The sequence below is a fragment of the Kwoniella newhampshirensis genome, assembly GCF_039105145.1.
Source record: "Kwoniella newhampshirensis strain CBS 13917 chromosome 10 map unlocalized Ctg15, whole genome shotgun sequence".
In the NCBI taxonomy this organism is placed as follows: Eukaryota; Fungi; Basidiomycota; class Tremellomycetes; order Tremellales; family Cryptococcaceae; genus Kwoniella; species Kwoniella newhampshirensis.
This window is the reverse complement of record NW_027118345.1, coordinates 626,122-646,935: the sequence shown is the minus strand read 5'-3', so window position 1 is coordinate 646,935 and position 20,814 is coordinate 626,122. Positions and strand designations below refer to the sequence as shown.

The 20,814-nt window shown below is 53.2% G+C and overlaps 9 protein-coding genes across 9 annotated transcripts; 3 read left to right on the top strand and 6 right to left on the bottom strand.

Annotated features, from left to right (window-relative positions):
- Window positions 1-3,364: 3,364 nt before the first annotated feature.
- Window positions 3,365-4,629, bottom strand: IAR55_007191 (uncharacterized protein; the record flags this gene model as incomplete). The annotated part of the gene is made up of 4 exons (XM_066950264.1): window positions 3,365-4,121; window positions 4,171-4,314; window positions 4,427-4,434; window positions 4,498-4,629. 4 exons carry the CDS (start codon window positions 4,627-4,629, stop codon window positions 3,365-3,367), a joined length of 1,041 nt encoding a protein of 346 aa, XP_066799479.1.
- A 2,223-nt stretch (window positions 4,630-6,852) lies between these two features.
- IAR55_007190 (uncharacterized protein) lies at window positions 6,853-7,629 on the top strand (the record flags this gene model as incomplete). The annotated part of the gene is made up of 3 exons (XM_066950263.1): window positions 6,853-7,270; window positions 7,319-7,452; window positions 7,510-7,629. 3 exons carry the CDS (start codon window positions 6,853-6,855, stop codon window positions 7,627-7,629), a joined length of 672 nt encoding a protein of 223 aa, XP_066799478.1.
- Window positions 7,630-8,271: 642 nt separating this feature from the next.
- IAR55_007189 (uncharacterized protein) lies at window positions 8,272-9,308 on the bottom strand (the record flags this gene model as incomplete). Its single annotated transcript, XM_066950262.1, has 6 exons — window positions 8,272-8,442; window positions 8,510-8,571; window positions 8,627-8,702; window positions 8,757-8,925; window positions 8,986-9,218; window positions 9,270-9,308. 6 exons carry the CDS (start codon window positions 9,306-9,308, stop codon window positions 8,272-8,274), a joined length of 750 nt encoding a protein of 249 aa, XP_066799477.1.
- Window positions 9,309-10,652: 1,344 nt separating this feature from the next.
- IAR55_007188 (uncharacterized protein) lies at window positions 10,653-11,314 on the bottom strand (the record flags this gene model as incomplete). Its single annotated transcript, XM_066950261.1, has 4 exons — window positions 10,653-10,790; window positions 10,840-10,951; window positions 11,012-11,111; window positions 11,191-11,314. The coding sequence occupies 4 exons, from the start codon at window positions 11,312-11,314 to the stop codon at window positions 10,653-10,655; spliced, it is 474 nt and encodes a 157-aa protein (XP_066799476.1).
- Window positions 11,315-11,851: 537 nt separating this feature from the next.
- Window positions 11,852-13,207, bottom strand: IAR55_007187 (uncharacterized protein; the record flags this gene model as incomplete). The annotated part of the gene is made up of 5 exons (XM_066950260.1): window positions 11,852-12,017; window positions 12,072-12,250; window positions 12,301-12,495; window positions 12,546-12,928; window positions 12,976-13,207. 5 exons carry the CDS (start codon window positions 13,205-13,207, stop codon window positions 11,852-11,854), a joined length of 1,155 nt encoding a protein of 384 aa, XP_066799475.1.
- A 644-nt stretch (window positions 13,208-13,851) lies between these two features.
- Window positions 13,852-14,352, top strand: IAR55_007186 (uncharacterized protein; the record flags this gene model as incomplete). The annotated part of the gene is made up of 1 exon (XM_066950259.1): window positions 13,852-14,352. One exon carries the CDS (start codon window positions 13,852-13,854, stop codon window positions 14,350-14,352), a length of 501 nt encoding a protein of 166 aa, XP_066799474.1.
- A 193-nt stretch (window positions 14,353-14,545) lies between these two features.
- Window positions 14,546-15,968, bottom strand: IAR55_007185 (uncharacterized protein; the record flags this gene model as incomplete). Its single annotated transcript, XM_066950258.1, has 6 exons — window positions 14,546-14,948; window positions 14,995-15,108; window positions 15,265-15,332; window positions 15,378-15,653; window positions 15,697-15,788; window positions 15,836-15,968. The coding sequence occupies 6 exons, from the start codon at window positions 15,966-15,968 to the stop codon at window positions 14,546-14,548; spliced, it is 1,086 nt and encodes a 361-aa protein (XP_066799473.1).
- A 171-nt stretch (window positions 15,969-16,139) lies between these two features.
- IAR55_007184 (uncharacterized protein) lies at window positions 16,140-16,977 on the top strand (the record flags this gene model as incomplete). The annotated part of the gene is made up of 2 exons (XM_066950257.1): window positions 16,140-16,203; window positions 16,256-16,977. The coding sequence occupies 2 exons, from the start codon at window positions 16,140-16,142 to the stop codon at window positions 16,975-16,977; spliced, it is 786 nt and encodes a 261-aa protein (XP_066799472.1).
- Window positions 16,978-19,774: 2,797 nt separating this feature from the next.
- Window positions 19,775-20,668, bottom strand: IAR55_007183 (uncharacterized protein; the record flags this gene model as incomplete). The annotated part of the gene is made up of 5 exons (XM_066950256.1): window positions 19,775-19,915; window positions 19,972-20,038; window positions 20,088-20,326; window positions 20,380-20,453; window positions 20,500-20,668. 5 exons carry the CDS (start codon window positions 20,666-20,668, stop codon window positions 19,775-19,777), a joined length of 690 nt encoding a protein of 229 aa, XP_066799471.1.
- Between the last annotated feature and the right edge of the window lie 146 nt (window positions 20,669-20,814).

The following is a 20,814-nucleotide window of genomic DNA, read 5'->3' as shown; positions in this document are numbered from 1 at the left end:
CCCTAACCCCTAACCCCTAACCCCCTAACCCCTAACCCCTAACCCCTAACCCCTAACCCCTAACCCCCAACCCCCTAACCCCTAACCCCTAACCCCCTAACCCCTAACCCCTAACCCCTAACCCCTAACCCCCTAACCCCTAACCCCTAACCCCCTAACCCCCAACCCCTAACCCCTAACCCCTAACCCCTAACCCCTAACCCCCAACCCCTAACCCCTAACCCCCTAACCCCCTAACCCCTAACCCCTAACCCCTAACCCCTAACCCCTAACCCCCTAACCCCTAACCCCTAACCCCTAACCCCTAACCCCTAACCCCTAACCCCTAACCCCTAACCCCTAACCCCTAACCCCTAACCCCTAACCCCTAACCCCTAACCCCTAACCCCCTAACCCCTAACCCCTAACCCCTAACCCCTAACCCCTAACCCCCTAACCCCTAACCCCTAACCCCTAACCCCTAACCCCCTAACCCCTAACCCCCTAACCCCTAACCCCTAACCCCTAACCCCTAACCCCTAACCCCTAACCCCTAACCCCTAACCCCTAACCCCTAACCCCTAACCCCTAACCCCTAACCCCTAACCCCCTAACCCATGCTACATTACGTATACAAATACGACTTCTAGACCGATGCATTGTAGGAACATCACCATGGGCTGCGTGGCGCAATACATCACTGAAGAACACTGTATAAAGCTGCATGACAGTCGCTCCGGTCGAGTGCATATCGTGGTATGGCCAATGCATGAAGAATCAACTTTGGTTGGTATGGGAAATGTATCTACGGGAGATACTGATGTACAATCTGTACCTTGGGCTTCTCACGGACCGGTTGAGTACAGGTTGTATGCTACTCACCCCCGGTTTCCTCATTTTTCGGAAAGGGAGAGAGGAGCGATGTCCCATAAGTCCTGCCCATGCCATCACCAGCGTCTGTCATGGACGGATTGACGGATACTGTATCATCTCACTACCCCCGCTTTCCTCATTCTTCGGAAGGGGAGAGAGGTACAATATCTCATAGTACCTACCCACGCTGTCATCACCATCATCTCACTACCCCCCCTTTCCTCATTTTTCGGAAAGGGAGGGAGGAGCGATGTCCCATAAGTCCTGCCCACGCCATCATCAGCGTCTCTCAAGTACTGATTGACAGAGACTGCATCATCTCACTACCCCCGCTTTCCTCATTTTTCGGACGGGAGAAGAGGAGGTGTATGAGGCAATGATGTGCTACAGAGTCGGTTTCCATCGTCAAATGACATGGTCGACCCTCAATTCCGAATTCAATTCTCAGTCACTGAGGAGGGAGGCTTCACGGCTTAGATGACCATCTGTCCCTCTCTCAGCTAGTCATGAGACTCGTGACCAGGGTGCAAATAGAAGATTGATATGGTCCCTCTTGCTGTAGTCACGAAGCTCATGATGGATGAATCTGTCATAATGATCTGCCAATACCCTTGTGATATTTGGTTGCTGCGCCAATGTCTATGGTGGGTACCATTATTTACGCTACAATAGGTACAATAAATGGGTCAATGTCTATGGCGATGTCCCATTCTCGACACAATATACTCGTATTTGCAACAATGTACCCCTCTTGACGCTAATATCTCCCTGCTTCCCCCTCATTCTAATCGCCTCTGGTCAGATTCTCGTGACTACCATGTCCTGGCACAACCCCATTCTCCCAGGCGGGCGTGGGTTAGGGAGAGAGGAGCGATATCTCATAGTACCTACCCACGCTGTCACCACCATCATCTCACTACCCCCCCTTTCCTCATTTTTCGGAAAGGGAGAGAGGAGCGATGCCCCATAAGTCCTGCCCACGCCATCACCAGCGTCTCTCAAGTACTGATTGACGGATACTGTATCATCTCACTACCCCCGCTTTCCTCATTTTTCGGAAGGAGGAAGAGGAGGTGTATGAGGCAATGATGTGCTACAGAGTCGGTTTCCATCGCCAAATGACATGGTCGACCCTCAATTCCGAATTCAATTCTCAGTCACTGAGGAGGGAGGCTCCACGGCTTAGAGACTGCATCATCTCACTACCCCCGCTTTCCTCATTTTTCGGAAGGGAGAAGAGGAGGTGTATGAGGCAATGATGTGCTACAGAGTCGGTTTCCATCGTCAAATGACATGGTCGACCCTCAATTCCGAATTCAATTCTCAGTCACTGAGGAGGGAGGCTCCACGGCTTAGACTCTTGATTATCATATGTGCTGGGTACAACAATGTACCACCAAAATTGACCAGAGTACAGAGTCTCAAACTCCCAGCAAAACAGACCATTTCCCACTGTAGATGCCAGATTTGAAACGTGTGTACTTTTGCGGCAAACAGTTGTGGCCTGCTCAATTATGTTCAGAATTATTGAGCAGACTGTTCACTATCATGTATGATGGGTATAACAATGTACAACCGGAATTGAGCAAAGTACAGTGTCTCAAAGTTCTTGAGGCACGTGCGCAACTCACTGACCACCCTAATAGGGCTCACGCTCCGTTACCAGGACTGGAAGAAACTGTCTTAACGGGTTCCGACACCCTGTCCATCGAATCATCTCGCCATCTGCGTCGCTCTGTTCTTGCTTTCAAGACCGGGGAAATTCCGACTGCTCAGCGAGGACGAGAGGACACTCTGCCTCAACGACTACTTTAGGACAGCTCGGTCGATGGTCGATCTGGAATCGATTGGAAAGGTGTGAAGAGGTCTTTCACCGACTGGAAGACGTACGTCATCTCGGTGTCCTACTCGTGCAACAACCTCGATTTGGCCAGTGTAGGAGGGTACCTCCTTACTATCATCAAAGGACTCGGGTACACCAATGCCGAAGCCCAGTTGTTCACTGTGCCACCTTACGCCTGCGCCCCGGCCTTGATGCTTCTTCCCACTACGTAGTCCGATTACAAGCAGGCTCGAGCTGTACCAGCCGCAATCGTCTTCATCATCGCTTTGGTCGGTTGGCCCATCCTCGTGACTGGTAACGCGCACCAAGCTACCGCATCCGAGCTGCATGTCAGGTACATTGGTTCCATCTGTGTTGTCATTGCCGGATACACCAACATCCTCAACATCATGTGTGAGTAGTGTCTGTAAAGCCAATTTCGATTTTCAAATGCATTGTATCAGATGGATCACTGCAGCTCAGATGCGAGTAATCGTGCTCAGCTCTATTTTACTGTCAATTGTCCGTTGCAATGCACACGTAAAGGGTAGATCGAGTTGCAAGATGGGTCAGACTATGAAAGGGCTTGTCAGGCCATGCGGTCGCCGAGGTGGGCAAATGAGATACCAACGCGTCTTGTCTACGATATTGATGGCCACAGTACGAGTAGTTGAGTACAGCATGTTCTGCTTACTGCAGACTTTTTGTCTCGCTGATTCTGTAGACCAACTTGACACCATTGACCTTGCCCTGCTCCAAAAGATCCATACCTTGGGCAACACCGTCCAGACCCCCGGGTAGGACCTTGACGTTGTTTGCCTTGAACTTGCTCTGATCGAGCCAGCTCCCAATGATCCTGTACCACTTTGCCGCAAACTCCGAGTCGTCCGAATGTGCCGTGCCGACCATCGTCCTGGCGACCTTGACCGACGAGGGAAGACTATCCGGTTTCTCCTCTCCTCTCGTTGGTAAAACTGTGGTGATCAACCCTCCCCCACTGCCATCTACGATTTTGGCGAGGAGGTCAACTGTCGAATCTGTAGACACGGCGTCGAACGTCCCCGCCAATTGGCCCAGTTTCGCCACTGCCTCTTTGATAGCTTCTGCGAGCTCATCGTCACTCTTGCCTCGGTAGTCGACGACATGCGCGCCGAGGTCTTGAGCGACCTTGGCCGAGGATCCAGCTGTGCCTACCACTGCGTACCCTGCCTTCTTGGCGAGCTGCACTGCGAATGAGCCAACGGAGGAAGCGGCGCCATTGACGACCACGACCTCGCCGTTCGATAGGGCGTCCGAGCCGTCTTCAGGTGGTGTGTGCAGGGCAAGTCGTTTGAACAACCCGATTTGAGCGGTCATCACAGCAAGGGGAAGTGTAGCTGCGTCTTCGTAAGGCGTAGACTCGGCGACGTGCCAGGTGGTGTGAGCTGGGGCAACGGTGTATTCGGCGCTGAAAGATGGATGTTTAGTATAGCTTAGAGCAGTTTCGTATGACTCACTAAGCCCCGTATTTGACATCCTTCGCCATGATACTGAACGCTGCGACCTTGTCGCCTTTCTTGAACTCGGTGACCTTACTGCCCACAGCCTCGACGTGACCGCAGACGTCGTTGCCCTCGATCGCCTCCCATCCTTGAATCCATCTACACGGGCAGTCAGCAGTGTCACCTTCGCCATAACACCGAGGACAGAAGTGTGATATTGGTCGGACAAGGGATGATGGCAGGTGGAAATGAGTGAGGCCGGGAAACTCACTTGATGAGCTGCGAAGAAACGTTGTCAGTACGTAGTCCAGCTGGCAGGAAGGGATGAAAGACACGGCTCACCTTCCAGTCTTTCGGGTTGGAAGCGACAGCGACGTTCTTGATAAGAACCTCATCATCATCGGGAGTGGGAATGTCGAAATCCCTGATCTCGTATTTGCTTGGAATGCTAGCTGAGAAGAAGACGCCTTTCATTGTGTCGGTACGGTGTCAGTGCAGAGTGATGGTGATGGGGATGGGTCTATGGACAAGTATGCACAGGGATGAGTGTCTACCTATTTATCGATCACCTCGCTCTATCAATCACTTCACCCAAATTTGATTCCGTTGAGATTTCAAACATCGTCATAGACCAGACAACGCTACGGCCGAAGACGGCCGAAGACGAAGACCGACGGCATGAGGATCCTCCAGTCGAAAGCAGAATTCCAAAGCGTGCTAGGAGAATGGTGAATGTGCCGCAGTAACTTGAAGTGGTCTTAGGAAACCCGACCCTTACAATCATGTTGCAAGCTGAGGGATATCAGACGTTGACGGGTGGGCAGCATGCCATGGCAACAAGACTTTGTCTGAGGTCCATCAGTGCTCTGCTTCCTGTCGCTGATCAATAAAGGAGGCTGATCGATGTATAGGTTAGTTACGCTAGTTAAACATGCTGCTGAGGCCCCCCTCATCGACTCGCTATTCCAGCATCGAGGAGCGCCTTGGTGGCCTTTCGGTAGAATTGGGTTCCGTGCTCGTTGACCTCTGAGCCGGCTTTACCTACGGGGATGATCCGGCCGCAGTCGAGTGACATTTGGTGCGAGTCGACGCCTATGAGGAGTATGAACGAGTGGCTACAGAAATGGGAAGATGAAACGAGGAGGTACAACCACATTCTTCAATAGCAACCGGCACCGCTGAAAAACTCAGCATAACGTCAGACATCAGACTGAACTTCATTTGGGCGGCATAAGCTTTCTGCTAATTCTCAGGACCCTCAACGAGCCCCTACCCCATGTCTTGATCTCTCCCCCTTTGCACTCACCCCATACGTCGAGAAGTATACATGGAAAACTATCCAAATGATTGCGCAATGCGTATCGGCGTCTCCGCACTCAATCTTCAGCATGGTCCGGAACGGTGCGGACTTGCCTGGGCCGGGTAGATGGTCTGATCGTCGCATTATCCTAGAATACCCTCTCACCTCTCATGCATGTCCGACAGCAAGACCTTATGTCCGTGTCTCCCACTTCCGTACCCGCCGGGTGCGGTGGGTTTGGAAAGCAGGCGGTGATCTCACGGATGAGATCAACGCAGATCAACGCCTGATCCCTATTTTTGATCCGCTCGTCACAATCTTTCCCGAGAGGGAAGCATCATTATCTACCTATGACCTATGTATCGTACTTGTCAAGCAGCTAATGAAATACAAAATGCTAACATACAGCACATGTCAATAGCCATATCGCTCCTCGTTTCTCCCCCTCGAACCTCAGCTGTCAAATAACGATAGATTGACCCTTTTCCCCAAATCACTGTGAAAGTTACACTAGTTACGCACGGGACCCTCATCTCGTCATCATTGCCTGACACCTCAGCGAATCCTTCCCGTGGTCAGTCCAGACCTGCTTTTGGACGTTCAGGCGCATCAGCTCCCACTTCGTGAAAAAAGAGCATCTCCCTCAAACGGTGCCCCGGCGAGTCAGGCTAGCTCGTGGGTCGGGGAGGTTTGAACCCCAGCGGAGCGTTGGAAGGGGTTGTAGCGAGGCCAAAGTCACTCTTGGCACAAACTGGCTTGGGGGAAACCGTAGCGACGGTGACATGACTCGAGGCACAGCGGGCCAGGTTAACGTAAGTGAGGCATGGGGTTCTGTGGGGGGTACGATTGGATGTGGATCTGCGGGATTTCCGGAATCTGCACCGGGGAATGATCATCAATTTAGATGAGACGTTAGTTTGATCTCGCACCCACATGCACACTGCTTGCGGGGGTCATGGTGTTTGGTGGCATTCCTTGGATCTCACAGAGAACATCCCGACCAAAGACAGCTGACATCTTTCTCCCCTGGCCTACTTACTAGCCGATCAACTTCACTAGCTTGAAGTGCCTGCAAATGGAAACAACGATCTAGTCCTGATTGGTGATCCTCGCAATTGCTTCCGGAGTTAAAACAATTGGGAGTGAGAGTGAACACAGTCGGCTGGTCCTGGTGGATCGGAGCGGGCTTTGAGAATGCTCTGGATCATGATCATTAATCCCCGTATAGATACCCGAGATCCTGTACCGCTGTACTAGCGGGCAATCCAGCAAAATCAGTTAGCATCCGGACAACTGTTATCAGAAGGAGATATAAGTTGAAGGCTCGACCCCCTGTCGAGGTTCTTACAACTCGCCATCATTCGCGTTCGCCACCTTGTGAAACACAGATTCTGACAATGTTCGGTCAACTCGTCGTCCTCGTCTTCTCCCTTGTGTTGACGGGAGCGATCCCAGTCGAACGAGCTACCAGCAGTAACTGCCCATCGTATACTATCATCAGTACTCGAGGGACAGGCGAGGCCCAAGGGCCATCGGCCGGCTTCACCACGATGAACAGGGCTATCATGTCTGATATCACTGGCGGCAAGATCTACAACACCGTCTACCCCGCGGGATCCAATCAAGACTCCAGCGCCGGTACACGAGACATCATCGCGAAAGTCAACTCCGCTCTGCAGACTAACCCGAACGAGTGCTTCATTCTCCAAGGCTACTCTCAGGGTGCCGCTGCGACGGTCAACGCTCTCCCCAGCATCACGGGCGCAGCGTTCACAGCTGTCAAGGGTGTCTTCCTTATTGGTGACCCTTTGCATAGTGAGTTCCGTTTAAGGTTCGACACCATTCAATACTGAAGCAAAGCAGAAAGCGGCCTGTCGTGTAATGTCGACAATAACAACGGAACGACCACAAGAAACGTGAATGGATTGTCCGCTGGCTATGGCAGTAGGGGGATACCTACCAACTGGATCTCGAAATCCTTAGACGTTTGCATCTACGTAAGTCTTATCTTACATGGAAGACAACCTCGTGCTGACTGCCTGGACTTGACATAGGGTGACGGTGTGTGTGATACTACTCACGGTTACGGCATCAACTCGCAGCATCTACAGTACTCCCGAGATTCGCCTACCCAGAGACTGGGCGAGTCGTTCGCGGTTTCCAAGCTGCGCTAATGGTCGGCGCATCCAAGCATTGGGACATACTGTTTCTTTGTTGAGAGCCGACGCATCGCTTGATATTTACTATACGAATGGTCGCTGTACTATCCTGATGGCTTAATGTAGGGGATGATGCACCTGTTATCCACGTCGGTGAACGTGATTCGCTTGGCTCTTCAGTCGCTCAGTCGCTCTCCATTCCTGTAAAACTGTCTTATCATGGGTAGCATGACTGTCTCATATGGCTTATGCGGAAGCTTTGATTCATTTAGACGCTGAAAGCAGGCGAGTATGTTGCAGAGCTTGGTGTTCTCGAGTCTAGGCGGACTGTCCTTCATATCGCCCCCCGCTTTCTGTCAAGGCGCGACTGACCATCTACGGTACCGGCCGCAATGTGGCTGCAGCTGTGTGGATCAACATCCTCGCGGACCGGGAGTGAGTCAAGGAGACTTCCAGTAGTGAAAGGGTTGGATTTTTAGTAGGGGTTATGTTTGACTTGACAGCGTTCGATGTGAAGACGTTGCGGCTGCTTGTCGTTCGATAGCTTGAGTAACATGCACGCGGTCCCTGAACTGAGACTGAGCACGATCGATGAACGATTCATACTACATCTGGACGGTCATCTACGCATCTCAGGCCAAACACATACACACTGCCTTACACCACCATGGCACCGTTCACCCTCAAGATCTGACCGGATACCCAAGCGCTGCTGGGTCCAGACAAGAAGCCGATCGCCTGAGCGATCTCCTCCGGAGAGCCAAGTCGGTTGAATGGGTTGGCGGAGGCGATTCGTGCGACAAGCTCGTCGGGTTTTCCCTTCAGGAACTGGTTGGGAGGCAAGAGCGTCAGCATATTATGAAAACCGAAAGTCTGGGCGCAAGGCATTACATACAAGTTCAGTAGCAGTAGGACCGGGGGCGACTGTGTTGACACGGATACCTTTCTCGCCACCAACTGCGTGTTCATGTCAGCGGGGTAGGCTTGATTCCCACGGTATGTAATGGCTTACGACTCTTTGCGAGAATCCGAGCGAGCTGCTCGATGGCTCCTTTGGTCGGACAGTAGAGCACGTACGGCTCGGTGATCTATAGCATGTCAGCGGACAAGTCGCAAGATTGTACTGTTTCGACTTGACTCACGGAACTGTTGGTGTTGAGTGTGGTGGAGAGGAAGATGATGCGTCCACCTTTGGGGATGAAAGGTACAGCAGCTTGAGTCATGAGGAAGGGTGATTTGTAGTTGAGCGCGTGGATCTTGTCGAGGTCTTCCTCGGTACAGGCAGCGAACGGCTTCATGGGCATGATCGCGCTGGGAGGGAGTCAGCGCGGAAGGATAGAACAGAAGGCGAAGATGTGTCATGCAACTCACGCATTCAAGATTAATGCGTCAATTTTGCCAAACTCCCTGACAACCTTGTCCACTGCGCTCTTGTTGCTCTCTGACTTTGTAAGGTCGGCTTTGACTTCGAGCACCTTTGCACCGGCTCGAACACCCTGCACCTCGGATTTAGTCGCATCAAAGTCTTGACTGGAGGAACTGTACACCAGCGCAAGGTCAAAGCCGAGAGATGCCAAGTGGACGGCGGTTGCACGGCCGATACCCTGGGTTGTCACATCAGCGAGGGCGATGGTCGTAAAGATAAGTGAACGTACCTTGGTACCGCCGGTGATCATAGCTACTTTGGCTGCCATTGTGTGATGTATGTGTGTGCGAGTGGATCTATCGACTGATGAGTGTTTGTGGGAAATTTCGGTTCGGTAAAGGTGACGCTGCTTTTAAGTAGTCATAAAACAACCTCCCGGACCTTGAGGGTATTGACGGTTGACGAGATCGGTGCCGATGTGGAGGAGTGAGATCCGCACCGGGGACCGTGGTGGAGAGAGGGTAGACCCTGCACGACCTCCATTTGTATGCTTAAAAATAGATCTCCGATCTGCAAGTCCCTGCAACCTCCAATTGTATGTGAGATCCCTTCTGTGTTGCCATTCTTCAGACCGCGACGGAGTGTAGGGCTCAGCACGTGTCGTGATACAACAGTGTGTTGCATATTTTGGCATCCTGCCTGTTGGCAATGCGGTCACCGCGAGGCGCTTATGACCCCTGAGAGCAGACAAATATAATGCGAAAGACCTCTTCCAACCGTCCACGGCGAGCCCGTGTCAACCAGGCCTCCCTCCATGAGATGTTCTTCCCTCCCTCCCTCCATCTCGTCCCGACCAGACAACTTTCACCGCATGTTTGGCGGATCGTAGCGACGCGCAGCCTTTTGATTGCGTGCGATGAATTTGGTAAAGTCTTGCCGGCAAAGCGGTCTTAGCGTGTCTGGCGATGATCTACGGTTGCGAGCAGTACTATCGAGTACAACCAAGGCTGCTATACAGAGGATATAAGGGGAGTTCAGTCCGGTTTCGGATCCGGTTTCTGGCGCCAAGTCAGGATCTTGCTCATGTTTACATGACATGAACAAGGCCCACTCATGGACAAGTCTGGGATGCTTCGCTATGCTCAAAGATCTCAACGGGAACCGTTACTCATTGGATTTCGCCTGAAGATGGATTGATGAGTTGAAGACCCGACTTAAACCATAATTTAGTGGGACCTGCAACAATTTGTCGGTCTCGGTCGCTTCTCATCGTACTCTACTCATTTCTGTGAGTCACCCGATGCCATCATGACCACTTCCACCTCACGGTCTCCCTCGCCGGTGCCAAAAACACCTTCCAATCATTGTCATTCTTGGGTGCTGCTCTCTGATCGCAGGTTTGTTCTATGCACTCCTGATCACCGAACTGGGCGTTGTCGTGTGACTTTGATTGCATTCGATGGCGCCGCTCCCGTGTCTCTCTCATGGCCTTCGTCGGGCGAAAACATTCATGACTCGACGTCTACCCGACCAAAATAAATAGACAGCGAAACGAAAAATCATGAAAGTGCAAATTGTCCAAATTTATCAATCGTGACCGGCATTAAGCCAATCATTGCTCCCCCTCATTAGACATCAGGTCGTGGCTCGTGTAGTTCCTCCCATCTCGGCGTTAGTTCTTCCCTTTGGTGGGTTTGTACTGTCTCGCCCGGATCACCTTCTCGGCCTTGGTCAATGGTCGCGGAGTCACACTTCGCTTGAAGGCCGTACCGGGGTTGGGGTTCTCGGCGCCACATCCAGCAGGGGCAGCCTGAGGCAAGGGTCAGTAACGGAGTGGCTGAACTGCGGCATTGACTCACTCGTGCCGGACAAGCGGGATCCTGCGCACCGCTGTTACCTTCACTGCCCAGATAACTGCCGTCTTGCGCATAATCGCATTCGTAAAAGGAGGTGAAATCATCGTTGTAATAGCTGTTGGGCAATTAGTTTAGCAAATGTCATCTACTCGGACGCATCAGCACCGGTACTCACTAGCAGCCATGGTAAGGGGTGCCATCATAGTAGTATTCATCCTGGTTATCGAAGTTACCTCGCAGCGGGGCACCGTTGACGGTAGCGGGGGGACACTGGCCTATGTTTTGGGTGATCAGGTATAATCATGGGGTATTTCTTTGGGACACCTGATTGATCTCGATCCGAATCTCACTCACTGTAACAGGTGGTACCCCCCGAGGGATAACTTCGAGGGGCGAGCTCATCCTCGGTGCTGGTGGGTCGGGCAGTGGCCGTCCATGCGCAAGCAAGGAGGGGGGTGAGAAGAGCGAAGTATTGCATTTTGGTGATTTGGTGTTGTCGAAAAGAGTGTGAAGTAGTTGGCTGTTGTTTCTGAGGGCGAAGTCGGCGATGGGATAGAGAGACTGAATCAGGTCTGTGAGAACACAGAAGACTCGAGTATATATACCCTTGCCGAGCTGGAATGAAGCAAACACAGACATCACAGGTCAATAGCGGTACACAACGCCGCCAAGTGAAACAGAACGACATACCGCATCACATAGCCCAGCTTCCAACGGACGATTCCCAAACAAAACCAATGCTTGCACCACTAGCTACACTAGCTGTAATTTCAGAAGGTGGAAGATCGAAGATTAGACTTTGACATGCATCTCATACAGCAAAGTTGAAAGAAACGCCACTGGAATGTCACCCGGTAAGGTAACTTGTCGCGGTTTGTCACAACCAGGCACGGCAAGAGAGCCTTTCTCTGATCCACCGGAATGACGCCAGGTTTGTCGCCTGGGGTCCCAATCCTTCTGGTGAAAGCTTGTTCCGATGTGAGGCTCACCCGGTGGATTCAACATTCCGGCATGTTTATACTTGACTGTTTTCAATACGATAATGATTGACGTTGGACATCATCAACAACCTCTTCAGGTCGGGTTTCAACCCTGCCAAGTCGAGGTTCTGACACGCCATCAGGACGCGTCTTCCGGCATCAAGGTGGAGCTGGCCTAGGATGGACAAGCTGTTCGCGGTGCTACTTGTTTGGTCAGTCCAGACATAAAACCTTGTTTCCATCGCTTGACCTCACCTATGACACAGATCCGTCCTGAAGGTGTTCCAGGCGAGCAAGTTGTCCACGCTGGTCTTTCGCGCGATGGCAGCGGCGGGATGAGGTTCATGCACCGCCCATTGGTCGGGAAGAACGTAAAGCTCCATGTCTGAAAGCCACATGCTGGCGGTGAAAGCGGCCCGCTCGAATCCTAGCCCCTATTAGATGCGACTCAGTCGCCTCACTCGTACACACACCTCAAACTCACAACGAAGCGCTCATCACCCCAAACATCCATGTCCTGCCTGAAGATGGCATACACTTCATACAGGAACTCAAAATCGACAACCTCATAGGGCTTGTCGGATTGCACAAAGTGCGCATAATTAGTGGCGTGTGACAGTTTTGGGTTGTCGCTCTCGAAGGCGTCGATAGAGAGGAGTCTGTACTGCTCCGCGAGCTCCTACGGTAGAGTGATTAGCCTGCACAGTGTTGCCAATCACTGGAACAAACCTCTTTGTCTCTGGGACAGAGCCCGTTCGTCCCCATCGACTTGACCCACTCAAACACTGGCATGACCAAAGCAGCCTTCCCTCGGTCTAATCGATTGACCCATTCCTTCTCCCCAGTGACTGCTCGGAATCGCTCGAAGCCAGCCTGATAGTCGGTACACGGCTCAAAATCTGCGTCCCAAAGCATCACCCAGTCTGTAGTAGCGAAGGCTCGAGCGATGTTTCTCCACATGTTGTGCATGATCATCTGAGTCCCAGTGACAAGGTGTATGTCGGCCAGCGCAGCCACAAGCGGCTGGGCGAGAAGCAACTGGTCGAGCTGGTGCAACTCAGTCGCAGCCTTTCGATCGTCTGCGGGGGTGTACACGACAACGGAGATAGGGCCTGATATTTTGTTAGGCTGTCTCCGCAGTGCAACGCTGCTCACGCACCGATATCACGCTTTGCAAGGCTCGCCAGTCTGGGGAATCTGTCAACGGTAATCCAGGTGATCAGCGTAATGCGCTCGGGGGCGAAATTCCGAGTTCTTCTCCTATAGTACGGTATCATCTTCACGTCGTACGCTGTCCGAGGGAACGCTTTTCGAAAGAACCGCTTGTCTAGGGATGGATCTTGCTGCTGGAACAAAGAAGTGGTGTTGATGAGTGTCTCCCCGTTGGACATGTACTGGTGTGAAGAGAGGTCGAGGTGTTTTGCGCGTACTGATGAGGTCTGGCGGTGGGTAGGTATTGTCCAGAACCCCACCACGATGATCGCAACGAGCAGTATCCAATTGAGCGTATGGCGTCTCATTCTGCTGAAGGTTTGTCGGCGCTGACCCTGTGACACGGGGTGTTATCAGTCGTCAAAGGGGGCATTGGCGCTATGGGGTTCAGTTCATCAGAGCATGTGTACGAGTCGCGAGCAAAGGAGCTGGACATCAAAGTCGAGCAGAGATACAATGTCGACGCATCATGTCGATCGACGCGTCTCACCTGCGGGATCAATCCAGCAATGGGCTACAATCCATAGAAACCGTTGCATCGGGCATCATACAGCCTCATATGGACAACGGTGCCTCGTACATCAGTGACCAGCAGTGAGGCGAGCGATACAGCACCGACTCAGATGCCATAGCGTCCATCCTCTTCCTCGTCGTGGAGGGATGTACGTTTCTGCCCAAGCTGGCATGATTGCCGCGTAACAGCCGGATCATGACGTCTTCTGTCCTTGGTATAATCGTCCCCCGCGCGATCGATGACCCATCATTATGTCTCTTCATCTTCCTATCGACTCATCACCTCTCAACAGATCCAGATAACCAAGTGATGTCGTTCAAATCACCCGATAGCAACCCCCTGGTCAAGCCCGATCCTCATCATCCCGGTAGCGCTGTCAGCCGGGCTTTCCTTATCGAAGCGGTACTCAATTTCGCCTCTTTCCCACTCATCACTCATCCCCGATTCGTCCTCTCCCTCCTACTGCTTCACCCACACCACATCAACCCCTCCACGGTGCTCTTTGCGAGACTCTTCGGTGGACTCGTTGTTGGGGTGCTCACACCTCTACTCCTTGCTGGGATCCCCAATACCCGCAATGCCATCGAATCGAGACGAATCACATACCTGTCGTTGGGACTAGGCGAATGCCTGCTCGTCCCCCTGCTGATTAGGGAGGCTCTCAAGGGGGGTAAAGACACAGCAGCGTTGAGTGTCAGGGCGGCGATCGGAGGAATCATGTGTCTTGCACCGCCTTTGGCTTGGAGACTGTACGTTCTGTTGGCGAGGCCGGACCTCCTGGGTAAGTACAAGGAGATCAAGGAGGAGTAGGCGGGTCTCGGCCATGGATTGAAATACCCCAGTACGCGCATGCATGCAGAAAAGCCTACGCATCGTCTACCCACCGCGTCTACACTCTACCGTTCCAACGCCTCGTAAATCGCCTTCTCCAGCTTGACCCGGTATCGGTTGACTGAATGGTGGGTTGTCGGCAGCACATTGGTGGTCCAGACGCACTAAGTCGTCAGCTTGACCCGAACACAGCAGCACTCACCGCGATCTTCGCCTCAGGATCCATCCAATATTCCGTCCCACCCGCTCCCAGCCATCCACCACTCCCTTTGTGTCTGCCCCAGCCACCTCTCCTCCCCTCCTTGAGATACAGGCACAATCCAGTGCTCCAGTCCAGCTCGCCCACCTCCTTCGCGTCGAACATTTCTCCGACCATCGCTGTGAGACCCTCGCGGGCAGAGGGAGGAAGTGTGGGCAAGAAAAGTGTTCGTACGAGCTCATCCGAGAGGATCTTAGGCGTTTCCAGGCGGTCAGGGCTGACGTAGATGGTGAGGATGTGACGCAGCAGTTTGATATAGTCTGAACATGTGGAGTAGATGCCCCCGCCGCCCACAGGGTATTCGATGTCCATTTTTCTAAATGAGAGATGAGTGTAGCTCGTCCAGCGGTCCAAGCACTCACCGACGAGGAAGTGTCAATCCAGGACTCTGCGTGGTAAGCTCCTCAAACACCTGTTTCTCTTCGTTGTACCATCGAAGCGGCATCACAGATTCCACATGGTCGCTACTTGTTGGCCTGTCGTCAAAGGGGTAGAACGTCGTGTGGTGCATTCCAAGAGGCTTGAAGATGTGGTCCTGCATGTATGTTTCGAACGGACCGCCAGTGACAGCTTCTATCAGGAGTCCTAGCCATCTGGCGAGGCGTGAGCGCTACACACGGATATGGACTCACTCGCAGCCATTGCCATATTGGTACACCTTCCCAGGTTCTTCGACGATGGGTGTGTTGACCAGGTTCGACTGCAGATCGAGATCAGCTTTATGCCTACCCAGTTAGCTACCCACCTTCTTGCTGGAATTGACAAACCCCTTGCCAGGCGCATCATCCGGCAGAGAGCTCTTCCACGCAACGACTTTCTCTTTGAACTCTGCGCCGAATCCCGCTGTCTGATTGAGCATCATCGCAATTGTGATCTCCGTGTGGGTTGAGTCGTACACCGGCCTGCCGTCGTCATCAAGGCGCTTGAACACGCGCAGAGGGGTAGATAGCTCGGGGAGATATCGTGACACAGGCGTGTCTAGGCTGATTGTGCCGTTTTGCACCAGTTGTAGCACGGCGACCTGCAGCGAGTCAGGACAAACGCTTCGCATAGAGGACACTCACCGACGTGAGCAGCTTGGTTGTTGATGCGAACCACATGATAGTATTCTCGTCCACAGCAGGAGATGCATCGTCCAGGACGTCTCGTTTACCCTCTGAGACAATCTGGTCAGATAAGAGCTTGGAAAGTTGAGACACCCACTGTACTCCTCGTACAACAGCCCATCCACCGTAGCGATTGCCAGACCGCATCCCGGAAGCTCTTGGGCTGCTTCCTCTAAGATCTGCGTGATTCTGTCACTACCATCGGGGGCCAACGTAGGCGTGCGCGTCATGGTGGTGCTTGTGGGGTTAGAAAAGAGGATAAGAAACATTCCTTGACTCGAAGTGGAGGTGGATCTCGACTTCTGGTGTCCGGTAAGTCCTTCCGCCGAGCATGAGTATATATGAGTCATCCAGTCTTCCGCGGATGTATCTTCTTCCTCTCAGTCCTCCTATCTGATGAGATGCCGCCCAAACAATCCGCACCAGCCGCCAAAGAGCCCACCGAGTACATCTATCACGTCTTCCGTGAGTGTGCCTCCCTGTAATCCGGAGCTCGCTCCAATCTATCTGCTCGTAGGCGAGACAAACGACCCGTACGACCCGTACGAAACCCGCAACTATAACGAGCTTGTGAGCTCTTGGTACACCGTAGAAAAAGCTGTAGCCGCAGTCAAGGCCGAGATATGGGCTGAGGGCGGTGCGGATGCCTTTGACGACTATGAAGAACAAGGGGAAGGCGAGAACTTCAACCTATCTGCTGTATGTGAAGGGGTCGAAGTCTTTCGAGTATGGATCGATAAACATGAGGCTCCCCCTCGACCAGCACCCGCGCAGACCCCGGCACCTCCCGTTCAGACTCCAGCTGTGCAGCCCTCAGCCCAGGCTACCCTGGAAATCGTCTACACACTTTTCTCCAAGACATATGACCATCACACCGACCGCGTCGGCAAGGAAAAGCTCGTGGGGAAGGTCGTCTACACCTCGCTGCTCGAAGCGAACCAAGGGGCTCGTCGAACCTTGATCGTCAATCTCTGTCACAGGACGGTCCCCAAGGATGGAATGGATCCACAAGATTGGGCATATGGATTGGAAGCGGTTGAGAAAAATGTGGATTCTAACGACGACCTGTACTTTGGCGAGGCGCGGTTTGTCAGCAACAAGGTGGACACTGCGACGTGTGAAGTGAGACCTATGCGGGTGCAGTATCCCAAGGTGACCAAAGGGAAGAAGAGGGCGTCGGCTGGTTCATCGGCCGGGGGATCGGGAGAGCGAGCCTTGAAGCAGGTGAGGATGAACTAAATGATAGGCTATGGGATCAGAGTTAGTGGTTCTACTCCCGCTATCGGCGTTGCTACCCATATCAGATGTATCGATAGGCAGAAAGTCAATGTACGAATATGATGAGTCGCAGCTGTGCTCGGATGTCGTCCACCGAATATCCATACAACGCAGTACAACTAAAGCATCTCCCACCGCTGCTCTCCCAGGGCAAGCAAACGCCCAAACAGCTCGTTCCTCCGCACGATTGACTTGAGCTGAATCACTTCTTCTTTCCCGCCTGGCATTGGCGGCGCCTCATCTGACGGGAGGCCACTGACCAGGTTCCTTCTCACAACCTTGATCTCCAGCCCTGTTCCTCCCGCTCCTTCCGCATCCAGTGCCCAGGACGTAAGCAAGCGTCCAGGTAGATTCATCCCTTCCTTTTTCAGCGACACAACATCGTTGATGGAGATCGTGAGGTGGCCCTGCGAGGGTTCGTCCTCGGTGTCCAAGCTGACATTTCTCGACGCAGAGACGTGACGTATGGTGGTGAACGTGAGTCGAGCGGGGGTGAACGAGGTGGTGTTGGCTCGAGGTAGTGTGGGAGGGTGGATGATGATGTGGCCTGGGCCATGGCGCGAGTGATGAACGTAGAAGCCTGGGTTGTCAGCGAGGGCTGGATGGGAATACTCACGTGACGGCGTGTCGGGGGAGTCTTCATCCTCTCCGCTGGGGAGGCGTTTTAGCAGTGCCTTGGCTGGTCCTGAGTCTTCTGGCAGATGTAGTGCGTCCAGAGTGGTCTGGGCGAGGTCAGCGGATTTGACAGACTGGGACTTGCCTTGGCTTTGCTCTCATAGTCAACGGATTTGTGCCCTGTGACCCAGGCAAAGCTCTGCGGGTGGTCAGCATGCACCGCTGTCGAACTCGACTCACCTCCTCCTTGAGCCTTCCCGCCTTGTCCCATGCATGCCTTGCCTTTGATCTCATCCCGGTCTTCGCTTTCGTCGTGACTTTCTGCAGACTCTTGGTGATCTTCTTGCCCTCTTGGGCTGGCTCTTCGTCCTCTTCTTCCGACTTCTCTGGTTTTTCGACAATCTCTGCCTCAGGGGGAGGTGGCAGAGGGCGTCTCTTGTGCTCTGCGTCACGCAACAGTCTCAGAACGAGCTGTGCATTGGTGGGAACGTCGGAGAGCAAGTTACTGCGATTGGTCAGCCACGAATGACATTTGTCAACCTACTTTTCTAAGATAGTCCTCTCCAGCCAGTGAGGGAAGCGTCGATCGAGCTCTTCCAGTACCCGAGTAATGACAGGCTGGCCAAAGAAGATAAAGCCAAAAATCAACCCGAAGACACGCGAGAACATGCGTTCGGGGACGAAGGTCGAGACGACTGAGGTCGTCAGTGGTCGACCGGCTTAAAAAACTCACAAAGCAACGGCGCGATGAGCAAGCAAAACACTCTCCCGCGGCGAGGTTTTAGCACAAACGGAGGTGTCGGTTCGAGTGCACTGTTTGGGTCAGCGCGATAGCTTCAGACGAATGGGAGTAACTCACTTGGCCACCCGTTCCCACTTATCCGCCAGACCCCCAATGATCCTCATAGCAGGCTTGGCATACAGCACAACCGCCTTGTCCTTGGTGCTCTTGTCTGCCAACTCTGGATCCTCCTTCTTCTTCATGTCGGTCACCATCACCCCGTTCACCTCTTCAGTCACACCCGTCTCCACAGCCTTTGCACCACCGGCAGGATTGGTGATCGAGGTGAATATCTCTCGCATCGAACTGGCCCATTCGCTCGCCCTCGATTCGGTGGCAGAAGGGCTGAAGTCGGTTTGGTCTTGTTCCTGAGCCGTAGCGTGGTGAGGTGGGGCGAAGCAGAACTGTCTGGATTCGGGGTAGAGCACGAGGGTAGCGAGGAAGAGGAGGAAGGATGTGGTGATGAGATTGACATACCAGGCGGCGGAATAGGCCTGAGATGGTGTCAGCCGGTTCAATAGCGCGCACCCACCATCAAGGCGACCATCGTCCTCGTCCCACCCTCTTTCCACAACCTGATACGCTGCATCTCTGTGACCGATCGAAGCGCGCCAGAGATCACGCTTGTGTAGAACCGCTCGAGATTACTGGTAAGTTTCTCGACGGTGAAGTCCTCGTCGGGAGACGGGCGGAGGTCTAAAGCCGAAGTGTTGTCTTTGGAGTATGGCGGAGGGCAGATGTGGACGTTTTGTACTTGCTACGACGTCAGCTCAGCGCGTGAAGACTCTCACTCACCTTGTCGAACGTTCGAAGCATCGCATTGAGATCGTCATTGTCCACCCCTTTCACCAGTCGCTCCCTCTCTGTCTGCTTCTGCGTCTCGATCTCTTTCTCGATCAAAGCCATCTCTTCCGCCTTGGCTCTTTCACCTATTTGATAGATCATCTCCGGACTGAGTTCTTGACCGGTGACTGGCGGAGCCTGAGTCACCGGTTGGATCTGAGGTACCTGTTGAACTCGTGGCGTTGGCGAGATGACCTGTGGATGGACCGCTTCGACGTGAACGAGATCGACCCCTGCTGGATCGACCTTGACGGGTGCCATCACGAGCGGCGCACCCATGTTCAGAGCTTGAGGCTGGGCTACGGACATTGTGACGATGGGAAGAAGGGCTGATTCAAGAACAGCCTCGATGCATTTCGGTCCGATGTACTCGTACAGCAAGAGTCGAAGTAAAAGTTGATGAAGAATACGCGTCATGAGATGATCTCATGAAGCAGAGGCACGAAAAGAGATTACATAATCAAGTGGTACATACAGAGTCGCACCTATTCCAGAGAGTATTATATCCTTTTGCATCGACTAAACCCGCTCCATATGCTCGATGGTACCTTTCTCCTCGACGTGTGCCACGCTGTCATCGTTATACGTCGGCACAGAGGTCTGTTCGGCACGCATGGCGCTTCGCTCACGTTTGTAGAAGCCGTACGAGAGAACCGCGGTCTGGACAGTGTCAGCGGTCTTTCATGAGACCAGACCGTCAAGAGCAAAACACTCACGATGCCAGCAAAGACGGTCGCTGGGAGACAGATGATGGCCATGAACTTGACGTAGCCTTTTCCCCAGCTGTGTGGTGTCAGCCAGCGAGCGAGTGTTTGCCGTCGTCACGACTTACAAATCATCGGTCAAGCCTACTGCCGCAGCATTCGCCTTCAAGATGCTCTGGGGCAGGACGATCCCGTTCAGGGTACCGTACGAGGTGAGATGGCCAGTCTTCGCCTCGTAGAAGACCGCGATGGAGGTCGCCAACATGAAGATGAAGTAGAATGTGGAGAGGATGGGCACCGTCCAAACGAGTTTCCGTGCGAAGTGAGGGTATTTGAATGACGAGCAGAAGAGGAAGAGAGCATTGAGCTGGATCGGTGTCAGCGGGAGATGACTATACCAAGTGGTGACACTATGCTCACAAGTGTGCCACTCGCAGCGGTTGACAGGGCGAATCCAGGCTGGGTCAATTTGTTTGTCGCCACGATCAATTTGACTGGATGAATCGTCAGTCATGTCTAGGGATGTCTGCGTGCGCTCACCCCCTCTGGTCGCAGCCACTCTGGTTGCGTAGCCCACATCATGGTTTCGCTTCACCAGCGCGTTGGACGCCGCAGCCAGCGTTGCCACGCCCAGTCCAAAGGTGATAAAGTACACCGCGATGTCGAACGGACGACGGTGACGGTGTGGGTTTGTCGCGTGGTGTGGCATTGGGCGGGTGGGGCTGGGTGGTATGAAGGTGCTTCGCAGCGTCTGGACTGATGAACGATGGACTAGCCAGCAGACACTGGGGTGGAAAGAACGACGCCCTTCAATGCGCAAGATCATGACTTAAGACCATTTCCTCGCTATCAACC